The following is a 22,728-nucleotide window of genomic DNA, read 5'->3' as shown; positions in this document are numbered from 1 at the left end:
GTTTCACTACAGGACTGATGATGAGCACAGATTCTCTCCGTGATCTAGTTATTCTGTGATCTAAATCACTCACAAATCTTTTAACAGTTCGAAAATCTCTATTCAGTTTTTGCAAAATATTAGTTCTTTTCATGCTTTTCATCTTCAGAAAGATACATTTTTTCTCTCTGCATTGCATGAAAACTGTGACTTGATTTTCCAAGAAGGCCTGGCAAACTATTTAAAGGGATACTCCACCCCAAAATGAAAATTTTGTCATGAATCACTTACCCCCATGTCGTTCCAAACCCGTAAAACCTCAGTTCATCTTTAGAACACAATTTAAGATATTTTAGATGAAAACCAGGATGCATGTGACTGTCCCATAGACTACCAAGTAAATAACAGTGTCAATGTCCATAAAAGGTATGAAAGTCGTCGTTAGAGTTCTCCATCTGCCATCAGACGTGCAATCTGAGGAGACTGTTGACAAAGGAATTGTTGAATAAAGTAGTTATTTTTGTTTTCTTCGCTTACAAAAAGTGTTCCCGTCGCTTCATATAACTTGGATTGTGACAATGACAAAATTTTCATTTTGGGGTGGAGTATCCCTTTAACAAACCTGTTTGAGATTGATACAGTCTAAAAGGATATCTACAAAGATAGGAGAAATAAAACAATCAAAGCAAAACACTTTCTTTGAATGTTTATTGAAATCCTTTTTCCTCATTAATGTACACACAGCACCCCATATTGACAGAAAAACACAGAATTGTTGACATTTTTGCAGATTTATTAAAAAAGAAAAAACTGAAATATCACATGGTCCTAAGTATTCAGACCCTTTGCTGTGACACTCATATATTTAACTCAGGTGCTGTCCATTTCTTCTGATCATCCTTGAGATGATTCTACACCTTCATTTGAGTCCAGCTGTGTTTGATTATACTGATTGGACTTGATTAGGAAAGCCACACACCTGTCTATATAAGACCTTACAGCTCACAGTTCATGTCAGAGCAAATGAGAATCATATGGTCAAAGAAACTGCCTGAAGAGCTCAGAGATAGAATTGTGGCAAGGCACAGATCTGGCCAAGGTTACAAAAAAATTTCTGCTGCACTTAAGGTTCCTAAGAGCACAGTGGCCTCCATAATCCTTAAATGGAAGACATTTGGGATGACCAGAACCCTTCCTAGAGCTGGCCGTCCTGCCAAACTGAGCTATCGGGGGAGAAGAGCCTTGGTGAGAGAGGTAAAGAAGAATCCAAAGATCACTGTGGCTGAGCTCCAGAGATGCAGTTGGGAGATGGGAGAAAGTTGTAGAAAGTCAACCATCACTGCAGCCCTCCACCAGTTGGGGCTTTATGGCAGAGTGGCCCGACGGAAGCCTCTACTCAGTGCAAGAAACATGAAAGCCTGCAGGGAGTTTGCTAAAAAAAAACAATAAAATAAATAAGATTCTCTGGTCTGATGAGACCAAGATAGAACTTTTTGGCCTTAATTCTAAGCGGTATGTGTGGAGAAAACCAGGCACTGCTCATCACCTGTCCAATACAGTCCAAACAGTGAAGCATGGTGGTGGCAGCATCATGCTGTGGGGGTGTTTTTCAGCTGCAGGGACAGGACGACTGGTTGCAATTGAGGGAAAGATGAATGCGGCCAAGTACAGGGATATCCTGGATGAAAACCTCTCCAGAGTGCTCAGGACCTCAGACTGGGCCGAAGGTTCACCTTCCAACAAGACAATGACCCTAAGCACACAGCTAAAATAACGAAGGAGTGGCTTCACAACAACTCCGTGACTGTTCTTGAATGGCCCAGCCAGAGCCCTGATTTAAACCCAATTGAGCATCTCTGGAGAGACCTGAAAATGGCTTTCCACCAACGTTTACCATCCAACCTGACAGAACTGGAGAGGATCTGCAAGGAGGAATGGCAGAGGATTTCCAAATCCAGGTGTGAAAAACTTGTTGCATCTTTCCCAAAAAGACTCATGGCTGTATTAGATCAAAAGGGTGTTTCTACTTAATACTGAGCAAAGGGTCTGAATACTTAGGACCATGTGATATTTCAGTTTTTCTTTTTTAATAAATGTGCAAAAATGTCAACAATTCTGTGTTTTTCTGTCAATATGGGGTGCTGTGTGTACATTAATGAGGAAAAAAAGAACTTAATTATTGATGATTTTAGCAAATGGCTGCAATATAACAAAGAGTGAAAAAATTAAGGGGGTCTGAATACTTTCCATACCCACTGTATATATATACACTTACATTGACATGTATGCATTTAGCAGACACTTACAAAGCACCTTACAAAAATGGAACTAAAGCGATATGTCAAGTAGCCAACAATATTCATAATATACAGTGCCAGGTTTATTAGACAACTTGATTTGGACTCTGCCCACTTGCTGACTCCACCCATTAACTGACCCTGCCCACCAACTGACTCCATCCACTGACTGACTTCATCCACTGACTGACATCCTACTTGCTGCTCAGAAGTTTTCTCTTTACTGCTACCAACACATCACTTCTGTTTACACTCTGCGTAAACAGCATCTATTACAGTTTGCAGATGCTACAGTGAGTGTTGCTTTTTTGTATTTGGTGTAAACAGTATCTAGCACTATTTACACCTTTTTTATACTCACTGTAAATAGTCACTTCCATAGATTAACAAAGACTCAGGATCTGTGAGATTCTTCACGTGTCTGTGACTTCAGGCCTGATGTAGTTTGCATGATTTGTATGATTTTCTTCTGTGATTCAGCTCATGTGCCGCCTGTGTGTCTAAATGAGACATGTTTGTTTTTTGTCATTATGACCCTCAGCAGACAAAAGCAGCTTATTTAGCAGCTAATTAATGGAGTGTGTTATTGCGTGAGCTCAACTCTGACTAGACGTCCATCTGGCCATTTGCTGAAGTGACCTGATAAAGGTCATCAGTGACCGTGTGTGGCCCAATCTGGATGTCTGAACTTGTTCAAGCTCACATTAGTGCCAGAACTCAAAGAACAATCATCCATAATCTGCATTCTTCATAGACAAAATGGGATGGAAACAAACAGGGCAACCAATGCTTGGTTGGGAGAGATCAGTCTTAAACTCTCTCACTCACTAATACCAGCTATTTTTACTCTGGTACTGTAGTTTGGTTGAGTGATATTCAAATAAACACTAAAATGAATCCAGTAGTTTCACACAAATTATCTGTATTAGGATACAAATTCACAATATCATAATGATATTAAGAACTACACACGTTCATCATTTCATTTCTTTTTATTCACTGCCACATGGGAAGAAAAAAATATGTGGATAATGGATCATGTCTTGGCAGAAGATAGTTAATGTATAAAGCAAATGTAAATAAAAAATAAAAAAATCCTGCAAAAAATCAATACTGAAAATTCCTTCATGTTAACATGGTACATTGTGCCATTGTGCTGTATTTCTACAGATATTTCTTGGAATGCAATAAAATCAATTTTATTTATGAATTCATTATTATAATTATGAATTTCAAATCATTAATTACATACATAGCATTTGATTATCAGGCGGTATTGATTGTGTTGTTGAGTTAGTAGTGGCCCAAGATAGCACAGATGTCTGTTAAAGATCTCTTCATCTGCAGAGCATCTGCTGTGTAAAAACATCTGATATAAATCTTTAAGATGTCAGTTTTACATATATTCTAAATCCTAAACTTCTTAAAGACATCTTCTAAAAGTCTATTTGATGTCTGACAGGAAACGTCCTATAGATGTATTGCAAATGAGCAAACACTCTAAAAAATGTCTTGCAGATGTAAATATCAAATAGACATGTCTGTGATGTGTGCTGGTTAGTAGAGTGACTGCTGTCAGTATTGGGTGCCTGGAATGATCAGACACAAATAAAGATTATCCGTCATGTCAGTTTAATCCAGTGACAATAGTGGTGGGCGGTAAATCTCGTGTCATTCTTGCTGCTCTTTTTAAGCTCTTAAGCTCATCCAGATATTGGAAAATCTTTAGGCCAAATGTATGCGTGAGCTTCACATGCGGATGTGAAAGACTGCATTCGCTCAATAAAGGCGTTTTCACTTCTGAAACTCTTTATGGGAATCCCATGGGTCTGGGATTATTGAACAGATTTGAGTTCATAGAGATACAGACCTGCGTTGTGGAGATCATGACTGGCGTGTGCATAGAGAGCATTAGCAATGTTTGCCTCCTTGCAATCATGCCTCACCTGACGTCTGCATACACTGTCGGATTCAGCACAGTCATGGCTTTCATTACTGGGCTTTACCAAGTAAAGACGCTTTTATGACACATGCATGTCGTCAGTCTGCTTTTGTGTAACATTATTAGATCAAACTTTGTTTTTCGAGGAAACGGTTCAGAGACTAATTAAGAGATTACATTCACTGATCAAATGTTTCACGCCCTGAACTGAAGTTTCATTTGCTTGATCAGATGTGAATGAAAGAGTCTTTAATGTTAATGGACGAATGACTCTCTTAATTCTCTTCCCTGCTTTTATTGTGAATGAGTTATCATGTAATCTTTTGTCATAGCATAATACAGTAACTCGTTTTACCTCTGATGTCATCTGTGTGTTATTTCTTTAATGTAAACTAATAGACAAATATCAGTTTAGATATTTGAGGCTGTTGTAGGTGATTCAGGATTTCTGAAATCACACCAGTAGTTCACAGTCTTTTAATAATGTTAAATGTCATGAAGGTCACAGCGTCCCCATGAGGAAACAAGCTTATAAATAATGCATGATGTTTTTTGAAAATATTAAAAATACAGAAAGTTTTGTGTAAGGGTAAGGGTGCAGTGGCAGTGTTGCCAGATGAAATATGCCAAATATGCAGACATAGGCACAGAACACTACACTCTTAAGAAAAGGGTTCTTCAGCTTGTAACAATAGCAGAACCCTTTGAAAGTGCTATATAGAACCTTGATGGTGCTATAAATAACCTTTTTAATGATAGTTTATTTTAATTAATATTAGTATATTTATATAATATTAGATTTATTAAAATTATTTGAATAAATTATTACTATTGTTTTTTACCCCTCTATTGGCCCTGGTCTTATAATATCTTATAGCTTCTATTAAGATTTTCAAAAAACAACAGCAACAACATGTTGTGTCAATTAGGTATTTTTATTTTATTTAATGACGTGAAATTGTAGCAAAAATGACAGTTATCTAACAACCGTTATTAACAGAATACATTAATAAATGACAATTGACATTGAAAATAAATAAATACTTACAGAGTTAAAACAAAAATAGAAACAAACATTACAAAATAGTGTAATGAAGACCAAGTTCCAGTGAAATACTGTATTTTCACAATTCTTTCATAAGCCCATCATTGTGTATTTGTGACTAAAATCCAGGCTGAAGTCTCAAAATCTAATTATGAGATAACAAGCATCAAAATATGATTTCAATATTTGACATGGCCTTACTCAGTCAATATTAAAGATATCAAGGTTGCATTTTCACAGAATGTTCTTTACATTATATAGGATGATTTTATTTAAAACAGTAAATCACACACACACACACACACACAGAGAGAGAGAGAGAGAGAGAGAGAGAGAGAGAGAGAGACTTTAGCTGGGTTTTCACAGTTTTCACTGGTTTTTTTTTCTCTGTAGGCGACGAGCCTGCAGGATGTGACATCATCTGAAATGCACAAATGAGTTTAGAGATGTCCATTTGTTTATGTAAAAACAATAATGTCTATAAAGGCCAAAAGCAAAAATGGACAGAATGTAAGCCCTTCACAATATTAAAAGAAAAAAGTGATATAAAGTCATGGGATAGCTTTAATATTTTTTTTGTGACTAGGTATGTTTATGCATAAACCCAAGTAATAATTACATTACATTTACATTTAATTATTTAGCAGACACTTCTATCTAAAGTGACTTAATGAGGGTAATAGAAGCAATCAACATGACAAAAGAGCAACAATATATGTGTTGTGACAAATTCCGGTTAGTCTAACGCAGTACACATAGCAAGGTTTTTTTTTTGTTTGTTTGTTTTGTTTTTTGTAATAAATAAACAAAATAAAAGTAGATAGAAAAGAAATAAAATAGACAGAGCTAGTGTTAGAGGGTCAATTATTATTATTTTTATAAGAATTAAAAAGAAGACAAGCAGACAGAATAGAAATAGAATAGAGAGTTCTAGTGGTAAATTAAATAAAAAATTCAACCCTAACCTATAGTAAAGTATTACCAAATTTTGATGCAATATAATTATAATAATATAATTTAACAATGTCCATCCCCCCAAAACAGAGAAAATATCTTTCACATCTACATATCATCTACATGTCTGTCTCTTTTAAAGTTTACATGAAGTGTATACAATGAGTTGCATTTGTAGGTGTTAATAAACATGGTTACGGCTATGTTCATGCCTTTCATTTCGTGTCTTGACATAAATGGAAGCCGTTCATTTCTGCAAGTTTGTGCACGTTTACTTTTTTGTTTTTATACAGATTTTTTTTTTTATTCGGATCCAAACCTGTATGACTTTATAGACATTTAAGATATTCCAAACAATGTCTTTGTTTGTCCATACAATGAAAGTCATTGGGGTTTAGTGTTGTTTAGTTCCCAGTGTTTTTCAAAATATCTGTTTTTGTGTGTGTGTGTGTGTGTGTGTGTGTGTGTGTGTGTGTGTGTGTGTGTGTGTGTGTGTGTGTTTGTGTGTGTGTGTGTGTGTGTGTGTGTGTTTCAAGTCATGCAGGTTTTAAGGGCATGCCTTTTTTGGGTGAACAATCCCTTTAACATACATACATTTTGTGCTAAACAAACATACATTATGTGCTAAACAAATCCTCTGCGGAGGATGATTGAAAATGGAATTAATTGGGTTCATAGATTTGATTTTTAATTACAGAGGTTGAATAGGAGGCCAAAGCAAATGTTAATGCACAACGTGCCCTTTTTACCCATCTAGGCTTTTTTGCATTTGAAACTTTATCAGTAATGAATTATAAACTAGACAGTTTGGGAAGGTTGTGTAGATGTTTAGATTTACCTGCTAAATTAAAGTGGAAATGCATAATCAAACTCATCATTGCTTTATTTTCTGCTGTGTGTGATTTCACATTCATGATGATCATGACAGATTCCAGCACACAGTGAATGACTGAATTTATACATTCATTTATGGTTATAAAAGTATTTTCTCATGAGGCTCTGCCACTGTTTAAAGATAAACATTGAGTCGGTGTGGCGTTTACTCTGATGAAGTTTCCAGTATTTCCAGTTTCCCCTTCAGCCTTTGTCAACAGATCACAGGATTTGTAAAGATACATATGTAATTGTAATGTGTAAAAAGAGTTGACATTTGAAACATAATCATTATGTTGACATTGTGCATATCATTATGTCTTTCACTCTTATGTGTATGTGTGGGTGAAGATGTTAGGGATCATTCTGTGTATTTACTGGTATAATATGCAATGAAGTGAGTATCTGCTGGTCCGCTGACACGTGTGTTTGTTTGTGTGTGTTTGTTTGTGTTGCAGACGCATGATGCTGAGCTTTCTGCTCCTGACACTCCACTGGATGACAGTCACTGCAGCACTGCAGCCATCCACACATACCGCGGCCCTGCAGGAAGGTGAGTGAAGGTCACGTGTGTCAATGAACACACTGATCCCTAGTCATCAATAGTGGAAAATAGGGGTGGGTGACATGACTGAAATCTTATTTCACGGTATGAGAAATTTTATTTCACGATAATGATATATATCTCGATATAGCTCATTTTTTATTTTTGTTATTAAAAATTTGAAAAAGGAGCAAATTACAAACACAATAGAAAAAATAAATGTAAAATAAACTTAATTTATTTAGCTACAGTAGGCTTCAGTAGGTTTAAGAAATATTACAGAAATTGAATGTATAGTATATAAATAAAACACTGCATAGTCTTCACTGTATCAATCAAACATGAACTGATTCTTATTAAAGATCCAAAAGCGATTCAGTCAAGTGCAGTGAGTGATAAACATTAATAATGACAGACAACAGCAGCTAAATTAGACTGCTGTCCCTTTAAGACCAACTGCACGGATCCAATATACTGATACACATCCGGTTTTAACCTTAACTGTTTATGTTTATTTATTAAACCAACTCTGTTTACATGAATACTCTACCGGATGGGCATTTTGACATAATTGTGTGCGTATTTGACCATTCAAGCACAATAAAACACGAAAGAGATCTGTTTTTGAAGTCGTATGCTGTCTGAGAGAGGGGCTTTCATTTTGCGTGCTTCGGCTGTTTTTCAGCATGAGCAGCGGATTGAGACCTTTTTCACTGCTTATTGCACTTAAAGGGTTAGATCACCCAAAAATGAAAATTAGGCTGCGTTTTACTCACCCCCGAAGTATCCTAGGTGTATATGACTTTCTTTTTTCAGACGAATCCAGTCAGAGTTATATTAAAAATTGTCTTTGATCTTTCAAGCTGTTTCATGGCACTCAGCAGGTGTTGCATTCCTTCAGTCCAAAGGACGTGAAATAAAAAGGGCCCTTCCATAAAAAAAAGTGTCTCACACGGTCCTGGGGGTGAGTAAAATGCAGCCTAATTTTCATTTTTGGGTGAACTAACCCTTTAATAAATTCATTAAACATCATGCAAGTCTCGAATTCATGATTGCATGTTGTCTGAGAGAAGCATTTTCTGAGTGTGTTTCAGTCATTGTGAGCAACGCACTGAGTTCTTTTTCACTGCTTATTGCACTTATTAACTCTATCAAGTGTGTCCCACATTTATTTTTTCTCATTTATGCATGTTTCCTTTTCACTCCAAGGTGTATATAAAGTTTAAGTAGTACTATGTTACGCAGATATATTTGCATTGGGGGGCAGCTGTGGCCTAATGGTTAGAGAATAGGACTTGTAACCAGAAGGTCGCAGGTTCGAGTCTCGGTGCTGGTAGGAGTTGTAGGAGTGAATAAACAGCACTCTCTTCCACCCTCAATACCCATGGCTGAAGTGCCCTTGAGCAAGGCACTGAACCCCCAGTTGCTCCCCGGGCGCTGAATATATAGCTGCCCATTGCTCTGGGTGTGTGTTCACGGTGTATTCACTTTTCACTGCTGTGTGTGTGCACTTGGATGGGTTAAATGCAGAGCACCAATTCCGAGTATGGATTACCATACTTGGCAAATGTCACGACTTTCACTTTCATACCATGGAATACATGATATAGCAAAATTTCTAAAGATAGACACTTTATTCCACGGTAACAATATATACCATCATACCACCCAGCCTTAGTGGAAAATGTGTTATTTGCTCAGCAGAGTTGCGCACATCCTGCAAAAGCAACAGGATCATTGAGTCCTGTTTTGTTATGTATCTCTTACATTATTAGTGAAGATAAATATATAAACAGATGAATTAGAAAAGTGCAGCTTATGTAACGACATGAGGGAAAAATCTAGTTCAAACAGATATAATTAGTCTCCATAACAAATGTCTTTACCTGCTGAAGAAATCCTGTTATTAGGATAACTTAAATGAGCCAAATCTGTGCAGTTACATAAGACGTACCACGGTATCAAACTACTCCACCAGTGTATTTACTGCAATAGTCCTCCAGTGTGACCACGATACTTTAAATTAAGTTGTACATTTGCCAATATTCCCATTATTTTGAGTCAATGCCGCAGTCCAATTCAGGCAATATTCTGATTCCCATAATTTTGATTCCCTCCCCAGAATATGCTTTTTAATATGCATTGTAGAATGTAAACACCTTATTCAGAAAACCTGTAAATGTAGTCAGAGAAGGAGCTTTACAGCATCACTGAATCACTGTGAATGAACTTTATTACTGCTTGTCAGGATCAGTGCAGTAAATCTGCCGTATGATGGTGTAATCTATAAATCACAATCCGATTACATGTGTCATGTAAGTTCACTCCCTTTATAGAGCTGTTTGTTTAGAAATGTTGTTGTGATTAAATGTTTTAAACACTGTTTTTGCCTGCATAGGTGTTTTCATTCAGTGTCTCACTATGGTCCTGTACTTCATCATTACGATCATGTGACTGGTCTGATCTGATGATGATGCGATGAATTCACTGTAGTTGCCAGCGTGTCTTTAATAAATTATTTTTACATGCTCTGTCTATCCTGAATTATACATTCTGATGTGCATAAGACAGAAAAAAAATTATGTTCCAGATAAGCACCGAGGCATGATGGGAAGAGGGATGCTGTTGATTAATTTGACATTTTAGATGAGTTAGCTGAAGAAACATGAAGGGAAACACATAATTGATGAAGACACAAAAACTTAACCAAGATTTGGTTGGAGTTCTTGAGGTGGATGAACAAGGTTTCTGAAGGTTTAGTAGCTTCTTTCACTGTTCTACTCACTGTTAATTTGTAATCTGTGTAATTATCAGTAGTAACATGAGGTTCAGTAATGTTCACTTGTGTTTCCTGATGCAGGAAAAGCCAGTTTTTCCAGTTTGGGATTGAATGGAATGTGATCATCTGGAAGATAATTTTTGTTGTGGTTCTTGTTTGTTATGTTCTTTAGACGTGTCCAGATATTTCCAGAAATTGATTCTGCTCATCTCACACAGATTCACAAGGATTTTCTTCTTCTTGTCGCAGTTGGCTGCTGAATCATTTAGTCTCTCTGGTGATCTGAGAGTTTTTGTGAAAAGCACCATGGACATGTGACCCTGAATGACTTTACTTCAGCTCCGATGCACAAATACATGGTCTAAATCAATTAGTTAAAATCTTTATAATTTAATGTTTTCCACTCTGAGTCTCTGCGTTTTCCTGTATAACAGGAACTGTATAACAGAATACTTCCTGTTAAGGAATACTGTATAACAACAGGTTGTTTTAGGTAAATGTAGCACTGAAGCTGAAGCAAGTTTATGGCACATTGAGTCTGTCCGTGTGTGTGTGTGTGTGTGTGTGTGTGTGTGTGTGTGTGCGTACATATATATATATATATATATATATATATATATATATATATATATATATATATATATATATATATATGTATGTATGTATTCTGTGTTAAATATGTTATTGAATATTTTTTTGCTGATAGAATGAAAGTAAATACAGGGTTTCTGTGGGTTCTATGAAGGTCAATTTAAAGGTGCCGTATAGGATGCACACCAAGTGGTTGAACTAGATATTGCAGTCCAAATTCAAAATATTGGAGAGGGTTTTTTCACTCGGCCCCTCCTCCTCAGACTTAATGCACACGCAGGTTGCCAGATTGACGACACAAACAGGAACGAGTGCACTTGACGATGAATGAAATGAAATACACTATGTTTTCCGCCAACTGGCAACCCGGGGTGACGAAATACAGTTGGGTAAAGTGGGAGTGGGCGGGTTTCACAAACCAAAACAAAGCTGGACATTTTCAAAGGAGAATAACTGACGGTAGCATTGTTTTTCAGATAAACAAGTATGTTAACTTAGCATGTTTCTTAAATATCTGCAAACATATAATGGTATTTTTATGGTTTAGTTGAGTCAAAATCTTATATACAGCACCTTTAAGACTCTAAGACTATAAGACGTTTTCAGGACCTACATGACTTTTTAATTAATTTTACAAAATGATAGATTAAGGCTTGAATATCTCTGCTCACAAACACTAGAATATGGAAGTAACTTTTTTTTTAGTACACTCTTATCACATTGCAAAAAAGTGATTCTTCCTCAGTATTTTTGTCTTGTTTACCTGAGAAGCAAAATCTGTCATTAGGGAATGAAAATTTTTTCTGAGCCCATTGACAGATAATTGTTGTTGTTTTAATCATGAACTCTCTTAATTTTGATCTATTTCTCAAAAAAACGACTTCATATCTTAATTTTTGCATCTGAAGTAAATGTAACTTGAATTAAGGATGGTTAGATATTTTTTTCGCAAAACAAATACTGTGGAAAATATGCAGTGCATGTAACATTTAATGCCATGACTTTATAAATTTAAGACTTTCTACTTTGATTTAAGACCTTTTTAGGCTTTAATTTGTGGAAGAGGTAAATTAAGACTTTTTAAGGCCCACCGAAACCCTATAAATAGATTAATTTAAGTGGGTGTACAAACCCGTGAGGACCTGAAAGTGGCTGATGTTTTACTGCTGGTCCAGAGGAGCTGAGAGACCCTGTACATCAAAAATGCTCTTAAAACAAATCCCATTTATTATGAAATCCCATTTATTATAACTGGTGTTAAACACAAGACATGATGTGGCTGTTCTGAGGTGAAGTGGAACACCGTTGATACTCCCTCTTACAGAACTCACTTATCTTGTGATTCGCTGACCACTGTTGCCCAGGGCGAAGCTAATGCTTGTTACCATATTTAATCGACCTATTCGGAAACATGAGCTCCATAAACAGACGTTTATTCCTCTATGAGGAATTTTCTGCTCTTGTCAGAAGAGATTTGCAGATTAAGCTGCTGAGCTTTTGAAAATCTAGTTAGTGGAGTGTCAGTTCCGTGTTGAAAATCACTGTCATTAGCAGATAAGTGAAGCATTGTGAATCTGTGGCACTTTCACAACATTGATCTGTTTGAGTGATACATCAACCAATCACCTGAGTTTGGGGCAGAACTATCTGACTGATTGACCAACGATGGACGAGTGATTAGAAACATGTGAATCATTATTTGAGTTCTGTGCAGATGTAACAATGACACACTTCAGTTTCCTTCATCATTTTTAGTTTAAGTTGGCGTCTGAAGTGATGCCTTTGTACAAACCAAATTAATCATCACTTTTGATCAAACTTGCTTGTATTTTGAAGGCCATGTAATGAAATGTGGCTCGAAGCTAAATGCAGTTATCTGATTCATGAGCATGTTCAGATGAAGACATGTTCATAGAAATTTTTCTGCAGTTGTTGTTCATGTATGTGAAAGGTCAGAAGGTCAACACAGATGAAGACGGGTCACCGTGGAGACTGGAGAGAAAGACCAGAGGGCCAAAATGTGTCATGACTGCACTTTTTGATGCAATGTGCATGTGCGTCACACAAATACAGTCATTCACAGCTGCATATTCCATACTTTCAAACATAAAGATGTTGTAAGTTCACAGATGGATTGAAGATGAATGAAGTTAGATCAGTCGTACCTGTAGCTCATCTGGTGAGTTTGAGAGTGATCACTGACCCAAGATCAGTGCTAGATGTATAATCTGTGTCACAAGGCTCCATCACTGGAGTTCCAGTACAAATCAGTTTACTCGGCTTCATAAAACTGTATGTGTGTGCATGTTCATGTTAAATGATATTAGTTGTTGTTTTTGCATTATCTTTAATTTAAAGGGGTCATATGAAGCAATTTAAATTTTTCGTTACTCCTTGGAATGTTACAAGCTCTTGGTGCATAAAGAATATCTGTAAAGTTGCAAAGACTAAAGTCTCAAATCCAATATTCTTTATAAAAGAAGTGCTGGTCGCTGAGGAAATACATCAAGTTTGCGCTGTGAATTGCCAGATCGGCCTTCACCATGGACGAAGTGGAGTCCAGCCCCGGGTCGTCACATGTGGTTGCCGCAAGCCCGCTCCTTCATCGAATCTGCCGGCCGCACTGTTCTCAAGCCCCCTGGCCATTCCCCACTCAAGCCTGCCGTGTGTGACACTGTGTGTTTCGTTGTGAAAGCGAAACTACTTTGTTTTGCCTTCCAAAAGAGGACACAACTAGAAATCAGTGGTTAAGTTGCATTTACAACACAGTTCCAGAACAGTTCAACCCAAATATTCAGACGTGTGTTGCGCATTTTATGGAGGACTGTTTTCTGATCCTGCAGAGTAGCCTACAATGCGTCTGTGCTCAAAGGCTGTTTCTATAAAGTGAGGCAGTTCCAACTTTGCAAGGACAGTCTGGCGCTTCTAACTCAGCCTGTTTATATTTAAAGAATTTGCAACTGATGATTCAACCGCAAGTTTTAAACAGTGTAGAGTAGCACTTGTGTGTGGTTTCTCCGATCACAAATGCAGACATGGTTTTATCTTTACGCAGCGTGATACGCAATGCAACACAACACTTAAAAACACAGTATAAGTCATTATAATCAATAATTATTTTTTTTTGTATTACTGGTATTATTGGTTTTGTCTCGCCGTGCCAGGAGACAGCATCATAGTATGGTAAGGGGTGTAAAATTTCCGTCACACGCTTGAGGTATTCAGCCAGTCACAATGCACTGGATAGCTCAGCATACACCTCGCTTTTCAGAACGATGAGCTTTGTAAAAATTGATGCATTTCAGAAAGGCGGGGCATGGAGGAGCAACAATAATCTACATTATTAATGTAGATTAAAATAATGTGTTTTTTGAACCTTGCTAATGTAAATAACAAATTTCATTATAGACTAGTCAGCTCACTGTGCATGGAGAACCCCATTGTTGATGGCACTTCAATATCATTCAGAACCACTTTAACTGCATAAACACATTGCATTACACCAAATACACAAAATAATGTTCTTTTTAGCAACGTCATATGACCCCTTTAATATAAAAACCGACCGATCTAAAATCGACAGTCAAACATCTTCTCAAATGATTCTGTATGAACTCTTCTGAACCTTTAAGCCGTTTTTAACTGCTCATTGCTGTTTATTACTCGGTCACAACGCGCTCTCTGTGTCTGTGTTTTGGAGGAATGTGTAGCGGCTAAATCAGATTAGCTTAGTTGCTAGCATTAGCCCACATGTCATAATCTCAAACAGACTGAAGGCGCCTGGTCCCTTTGAACAGCAGAGAAACCAGCTTAATGGAGTGTTCTGTGTTGAATTTTGCTCTCAGTAACCAAACTTAAAACTGTACAATAAAAGAGTCAGTATCAGTCAGTAAACATGTGCTTGATCTGGTTAGCACGTTTAATTCAGCATGTCAAAGCAGCAGCTGTGAATCAAATGAAAATAGCTGAATAAATCTATTTGAGTTTGACTATCAGCATGGATCAACCTGCTGGTTTCGTCTGGCCAGAGGAGGACTGGCCCCCCGACTGAGCATTGCATTGACACACTATTTCCCTATTTTGATACTGTAAAGCTGCTTTGACACAATCTGTATTGTTAAAAGCGCTATATAAATAAAGGTGACTTGACTTGACTAATCAATCAAACTTAAATTCAACTCTGTCTGCACACCATCTCAGTCAAGTAGGTTAGTTATTATGTGTCATGTTAATAATCGACTAGAGCTAATCAGAAGACAGGAACACAACTGTTTTTAATTGTCATTAATTGACCACAATAAGATGTTTCATGTTTCACTTAGTGATAGTAGTAGTGGTAGTAGAACAACCACATCAACCCAAAGAGCTTTTCATAGACAAGATAGGGTCAACACATGAATTGTTTGTGCACCATTTAGGGTGATCAGTTCCTTAGCAAATGATCAATAACTATAGAATGAGAGCTGAGAACCATTGCCTAAATTTCATCAATCGTTCAGAGACCTGAGCTGGTGGGACGCATAGATTTGAATTGAGGTATGGAGGTGCTGTTTAAATGGTAGTCCCGATTCTGGCTGCAACTGAGAGCCAGTGGAGTGAAATGAGGAGGGGTGTTACATGGGTTTTCTTTGGCTGATAGAAGACCAGATGTTCTGCCATGTTCTGAATCATCTGCAGAGGTTTAGTTGTGCTGACTGGATGGACCACCAGTAGAGCAGTGCAGCAGTCCAGTCTTGAGATGACAAGAGATTGGAAGTGTAAAATTTTAACAATCTCCTTAACTCTAACAGAATATCAAAGTCCAACTATAATGATTGGAATCACTTTCAAATCACTTTTCAAAACATTTTTCCAGCTCAGGATCGATAAAATCATTGATAGCCGATCAAAATTCACTTAACATTAAAGAGGTTGAGCATTTAAAAACAGTAGACAACAAAACTGCAGCATTCATGCAAAATAAACAGAATGGTATCATGCATTACTGTGGATGCTAATACTTTCATTATAGTTTATTGTGCCTTGACTTTAAAAAAGGTTTGAGTTTAGGATGTACTTTGTCACTGCTACAATGAAATAAACGTCTTCATTTTTTCTTACATTGCAGATGGAACTAGGCCATATATTTACTACTGTCGCTCACCCAACATGGAGATCTTCACCTGCTGGTGGCGGCCGATTGCTAATCAGGACAATGTCACATACACGCTCCTATACACCACGGGGTGAGGCATGAATAAAACACACTTTACAGAATGTCAAACTCTTTGAAAGATCTGTTTAATATTCAGTCACTTGGATTTATTGTCATTTTCCCCCAGATTAGTGTTGTTTATGTAGAGTGTAAATACTTCTGGTAATTATATAATGCAATGATCCTTGTGAATGCTGTGAATGGTGAACAGATGTCATGTCGTCCTGCAGTGAACACACTCCTCAGGAGTGTCCCGATTACGTGAGCGGTGGCATCAACAGCTGCTTCTTTGATGCCAAACACACTCAGATCTGGGAGATGTACTGCATGAATGTGACAGCACACACACACACTGGGCATATCACCTCCAAGAAACATTGCCTGGACGTGGCCGATATAGGTAACTGTAATTTCTCCTGCAGTTTTCCAGTATCAACCACTGAGCTCAGCACAGACCTTTATTTATCTTTTTCAACCCATCATACATGCAGTTTTCCTGTAGCAGATATTGAGATATCCCAAAGAGTCCGTGATGAGTCCGTGTGTTTATTTTGCCCTACACCAGGGATCCTCAAATCTGGCCCACGAGATCCACTTTCCCGAAGAGTTTAGCTGTAACCCTAATCAATGTCTTCAGGATCATTAGAAAATCACAGGTGGGTGAGTTTGATCAGGGTTAGAGCTAGACACTGCAGTGCATTGGCCCTCCAGGGTAAGATTTGAGGAACCCTGCCCTACACTCTTAAAAATAAAGTTTTTTTATTGGCATAAATGTTTCCATGAAGAACCTTTAACATCCATACAAACATCCAAGCTTTAAAAATAAAGGATCCAAAAAGGTGTTTTCGCATTGATGCTATTGAACAGAGATGGCCAAAGTTGGCTCATGATGACCTGGCATGCCATAAAATATGGGGGGAGAAAGAAAAAAAAACATGCCATTGCAGCATATCTTCATTTATAATGTTTTGTTCTATATTTGCTTTGAAATTTAGAGAATTTACTGGACATAAATGTTATTTAGGATACAAAAAATAATATATTTGGATTTAATGCAACATTTTATTTTGCCCCCCCCGGCCCTCAAGTTTGATTTTTGGCCTTTCATAGTGAAACGTTTGGGCACCTCTGCCATAAAACAACCTTAGCATGAGGAACATTTGAATAATCTGAAGAAACTTTTTTCAATGTAAAGAAACTTTTGTGCAATGGAATGGTCCTATGGATGTTAAAAGTTCTTAAAGGAACCATAGATGCCTATAAATAACCTTTATTTTTAAGAGTGTAGAACCATTCCATTGGATAAAAAATTATTTACACTCTTAAAAATAAAGGTTCCAAAAGGAGCATTAGCAGCGATGCAACAGAAGTACCATTTTTGGTTCTCCAAAGAACCTTTCAGTGAACAGTTCCCAAAACAACTAAAAAAAAAAGAAATCATTAAAAAAAAAAAAAATGTTCTTTAGATTATTAAAATGTTCTTCACATGAAAGAAAAAAATGGTTCTTTGAAGAACTGATCACTGAAAGGTTATTTTGCCAAAAATAAATGGTTCTTCTGTTGCATTGCTGCAAATGCTCCTTTTGGAACCTTTAGTTTTAAGAGTTTAAGCAACTACAGCTAACCTCCTTAACCACAAAGTCATTAATCTACTGATCTCTCTTCAGACTGTCCAAGTATTGAACCTACATATAGCCTAAATGGCCTCCACACAGTTGTAAGCTTTCAGGCTTTCACAGATTAGTTTGTTTTCATGAACTTTCCTGTTCTAGGTTTCTCATGAGGTTTCCTGGAGATCATAATCAGCTCTGATGTTTCGTCATGTTTGTTAATGAGTCTCATGTGCTTCTGTCCCCAGTGGAGATCGACCCGCCCTTTAACCTGACATACATTATGCTGAACGAGAGTTTCGGTGAATCCGGGCGCAGTATTTTGTTGTCATGGTTGTATCCAGTTGCCTCTCAAGTGCGTGAGGGATGGATTACGCTCATCTACGAGCTACACTACAGACATCTCGCTCAGCCAGACAACTGGCGGGTACAGACACAGAGCGTCTGTTTATAGTGTTTCAATTTTCATAATTACTATAGAGCATACTGAAGTGAAAACAAACATTTTACTCTTAAAGGGAAGAGGAGGACTCGTAGCTGAAGTTTGTTGTCTGTGTGGTTTGGCGTCTGTAGGTGAAAGAGCGTTTGCGTGAGCCTCACGTGGAGTTGTTGGATCTGCCGGTGGGAACTTATGAGTTCATGGTCCGCTGTCGCTCCACCAACAGCAAACACTGGAGCACTTGGAGCGAGTCCATTAACATCACCATCAGCAGCAGACCTCTGTCCGGTATACACACACTTACACTTACACACACACACACACACACACACACACACACACACACACACACGTATGTCTGGTTTACTATCCTGTTCGGGACTCTCCATAGGCGTAATGGTTTTTATACTGTACAAACAGTATATTCAATTACCCTACACCAATAGCTACTCCTCAAAGAAAACTTTCTGCATATTTACATTATCAAAATTAATTCTGAATGATTTATATGGTTGTTTCCCCATGGGGACCTCAATTTAGGTACCCACGGTGACGGAGTCCACATGAGTTGGTGTGTATTCAGGTTTAAGTCCCCAACAGGATAGAAAAATATGTACACATACACACACTCACAGACACACAATAACATATCAACCCGTCTGTCACGACTGATAGCTGCAGCTCTAAATGTCTGTCTGTCTGTCTCTCAGATCGGATGTTGGCCTTCATCCTTGTGATCAGCATTGCCATTATGGCCTTCCTCATTATTGGTTTTGGGATCGTCCCACGAAGCAAGAGGTCAGTGAAGTCATGAACCTTGTAGCTCTGGTCTCAGTATCGATGGACTGTCGACATGACATGACTGTCGACACGGATGAGTCTGTAGATCTGCGTGATAGGGTCACATGATCCAGAGGCTTGATCAGATTTTCAGTTTGTTCATGAAGAATCACACACCTGCAGATATCTTTCACATTTTCTCTTATTTTGAATGAATATCTGTTGTACAGGTCCTTCTCAAAAAATTTGCATATTGTGATAAAAAAGTTCATTATTTTCCATAATGTAATGATAAAAATTAAACTTTCATATATTTTAGATTCATTGCACACCAACTGAAATATTTCAGGTCTTTTATTGTTTTAATACTGATGATTTTGGCATACAGCTCATGAAAACCCAAAATTCCTATCTCAAAAAATTAGCATATTTAATCCGACCAATATAAGAAAAGTGTTTTTAATACAAAAAAAAAGTCAAACCTTCAAATAATTATGTTCAGTTATGCACTCAATACTTGGTCGGGAATCCTTTTGCAGAAATGACTGCTTCAATGCGGCGTGGCATGGAGGCAATCAGCCTGTGGCACTGCTGAGGTGTTATGGAGGCCCAGGATGCTTCGATAGCGGCCTTAAGCTCATCCAGAGTGTTGGGTCTTGCGTCTCTCAACTTTCTCTTCACAATATCCCACAGATTCTCTATGGGGTTCAGGTCAGGAGAGTTGGCACGCCAATTGAGCACAGTAATACCATGGTCAGTAAACCATTTACCAGTGGTTTTGGCACTGTGAGCAGGTGCCAGGTCGTGCTGAAAAACTAAATCTTCATCTCCATAAAGCTTTTCAGCAGATGGAAGCATGAAGTGCTCCAAAATCTCCTGATAGCTAGCTGCATTGACCCTGCCCTTGATAAAACACAGTGGGACCAACACCAGCAGCTGACATGGCACCCCAGACCATCACTGACTGTGGGTACTTTGACACTGGACTTCAGGCATTTTGGCATTTCCTTCTCCCCAGTCTTCCTCCAGACTCTGGCACCTTGATTTCCGAATGACATGCAAAATTTGCTTTCATCCGAAAAAAGTACTTTGGACCACTGAGCAACAGTCCAGTGCTGCTACTCTGTAGCCCAGGTCAGGCGCTTCTGCCGCTGTTTCTGGTTCAAAAGCACACGCCTGTGCACGGTGGCTCTGGATGTTTCTACTCCAGACTCAGTCCACTGCTTCCGCAGGTCCCCCAAGGTCTGGAATCGGTCCTTCTCCACAATCTTCCTCAGGGTCCGGTCACCTCTTCTCGTTGTGCAGCGTTTTTTTTGCCACACTTTTTCCTTCCCACAGACTTCCCACTGAGGTGCCTTGATACAGCACTCTGGGAACAGCCTATTCGTTCAGAAATTTCTTTAGGAGGGTGTCAGGTCGGCAGTCTTACCCATGATTGCGGTTTTGAGTAATGAACCAGGCTGGGAGTTTTTAAAAGCCTCAGGAATCTTTTGCTGGTGTTTAGAGTTAATTAGTTGATTCAGATGATTAGGTTAATAGCTCGTTTAGAGAACCTTTTCTTGATATGCTAATTTTTTGAGATAGGAATTTTGGGTTTTCATGAGCTGCATGCCAAAATCATCAGTATTAAAACAATAAAAGACCTGAAATATTTCAGTTGGTGTGCAATGAATCTAAAATATATGAAAGTTTAATTTTTATCATTACATTATGGAAAATAATGAACTTTTTCACAATATGCTAATTTTTTGAGAAGGACCTGTACTTTATTGTACTATACTTAGCTTTGAGGAACACATATAAAACATAACCAAATACTTGAGTAAAAACACAACATGCAAGAAAGAAAAAAGAAAAATAATAAGAAAACATAACAAAAAAAACTGTTCAATCTTTACTTAAGAAGAAAAAAATGTTTAAGATTAAATAAATCCACAGTCTTCCTAATATGATCCATGTTTCCAACTTTTGCAGATGGTTCTGTCTGACCAAAAACCTAAACCTAAGACAAAGACCCTTTCAAGGAAAGACTGTTAACTTGGTGGCCATATTTGGGCAACCAAAACCAAGTCCAATCTAAATGAATGGGTAATTTTGAAATCTCAAAAACTGCCTGCTGAACTCACAATTAAATCAAATCAGCAACAAAATCCGAAATGAACTGCCCCATGATTGAAGTTCCTTATGCTCAAATAGTGTTAAAAAAGTTTATTTTTCCGGTTAGACCAGTTAATGCACATGTGCAGTCGCATGAGTCTCAGGTTTTTATGGGAACTGGAGCTTCTAACGGCAGCTGCAGTGATGCAATGTCTTTACCAATCAGTGATTGGCTCTTTCATTAAGAAGGCGGGGCATTTTTCGCCATATTGCATGTTGCATTTTCTCCCATTCATAAGTAAAAGCGTGAACCGTCTTTGTATATCTATAATCTTTGTCTGAGATCACATACATTGTGGGGAAATGGATTAATAAACATACAACTCTTACAAACGTAAGAGTTTAGGAGATACAATACTGTTAGGTCAGTATAAAGACAATACAAGTCTATGGGAAATCCCCACTAAGAGACCAAAACAAATGTGTGTGTAATTACTTTATATATTTAGAATTTAATTACTTAAATACAATGAAGTGGTTCAATCTGACAAAAACCTGTTTTTGAATTGTAAAAAATGTTGTCTGCAATGGTTAGTGTGTGGGTTAGGGTTAGGTTACAGTATTTATAAGTAGCAGTTTATAAAAACAACAGAATGGAATATTGTCATTTAGATAACAATGTGTGTCTGTGTGTTTTCTATTATTGTCCCATTGACATTTTACTCTCCATGTGTTCTTTCTGCAGAATTAAATCATTCCTTCTGCCACCGATTCCCAAACCACGCATCCGAGGGCTTGAACCTGTTCTGCTGAAGGTCTCACTGTTCCGTCACATATCACATATTACATTGTTTGAGTTATTAGTAGTGTTTTGATCAACCATCACTAGTACTATTACTGTTCAAAGTACCTCTAACTGTAAGTGTGTATTCAAATATCTTAAAAACTGCATATCAAAATCATGACAACCAGCACAACACTGTCTATGTTTACATGCACAGTCTGTGGTTTAACTGAATTCATTCCAATTGATGAATCTGAATGTAGTGTTTACATGAACGCTAAATAAAGTGATCGGGTTGATGTGCGCGTTTATATGTCACAAGCTTCAAATCGGAACATAATAACTACTCTCCTGCATGGTTTCTTTATTTGTTTTAACAGCAGAATTCATATTTATCCATTTATGGATAAATATATGTATAAACCGCTGTGCTGTGCTGCTTATATTTATCACGCAGTAAAAATGCCCATCCCCTCACCCAAATGGGTTGCCTGTGGATGAGAATCCAAAACAAGGACTGGTGGGAGGTTGTCCTGCTCCAGTTCACAGTTGCCAAGTGAAAGAAGAGTTTTATAATGACAAGACATGCATTTATACAACACTTTATTCAAAATGAAGAACCGCTCGTTCCGCACGTCATACGTCATTACACTATTTCTGCATCATTGCACATGCACTGTCCTTTCCGTTTCTGGGTTCAGTCTGATCGAGTGTTTACATGCACTCTCAATCGTATTAGAAAAGGAATAAACCAACCCCTTCAATCTGATCGAAATTTCATTCCGATTGAGCCATCAGTACGATTACAAATGGATTATTT

At 37.7% G+C, this 22,728-nt stretch overlaps 1 protein-coding gene across 4 annotated transcripts in view; it reads left to right on the top strand.

Annotated features, from left to right (window-relative positions):
• LOC109058194 (growth hormone receptor-like) overlaps positions 1-22,728 on the top strand; it is a 53,150-nt gene that overhangs the window by 26,343 nt on the left and 4,079 nt on the right. For 2 of the 4 annotated variants that reach the window (XM_042754015.1, XM_042754029.1), the window contains 7 exons: positions 7,549-7,643; positions 16,112-16,229; positions 16,429-16,598; positions 18,057-18,250; positions 18,382-18,535; positions 18,958-19,045; positions 21,870-21,939. In XM_042754015.1, the coding sequence (XP_042609949.1) occupies positions 7,553-7,643; positions 16,112-16,229; positions 16,429-16,598; positions 18,057-18,250; positions 18,382-18,535; positions 18,958-19,045; positions 21,870-21,939 (885 nt within the window). In that variant the 5' untranslated portion in view covers positions 7,549-7,552. Of the gene's footprint in view, positions 1-7,548; positions 7,644-11,087; positions 13,184-16,111; positions 16,230-16,428; positions 16,599-18,056; positions 18,251-18,381; positions 18,536-18,957; positions 19,046-21,869; positions 21,940-22,728 lie in introns of those variants that run through there. The other 2 variants (XM_042754044.1, XM_042754054.1) reach the window with 2 other exon arrangements.

Source organism: Cyprinus carpio, chromosome A1 (genome assembly GCF_018340385.1).
Source record: "Cyprinus carpio isolate SPL01 chromosome A1, ASM1834038v1, whole genome shotgun sequence".
Classification (NCBI taxonomy): domain Eukaryota; kingdom Metazoa; phylum Chordata; class Actinopteri; order Cypriniformes; family Cyprinidae; genus Cyprinus; species Cyprinus carpio.
The sequence above is the reverse complement of the archived record's forward strand: the minus strand, read 5'-3'. Positions and strand labels throughout refer to the sequence as shown.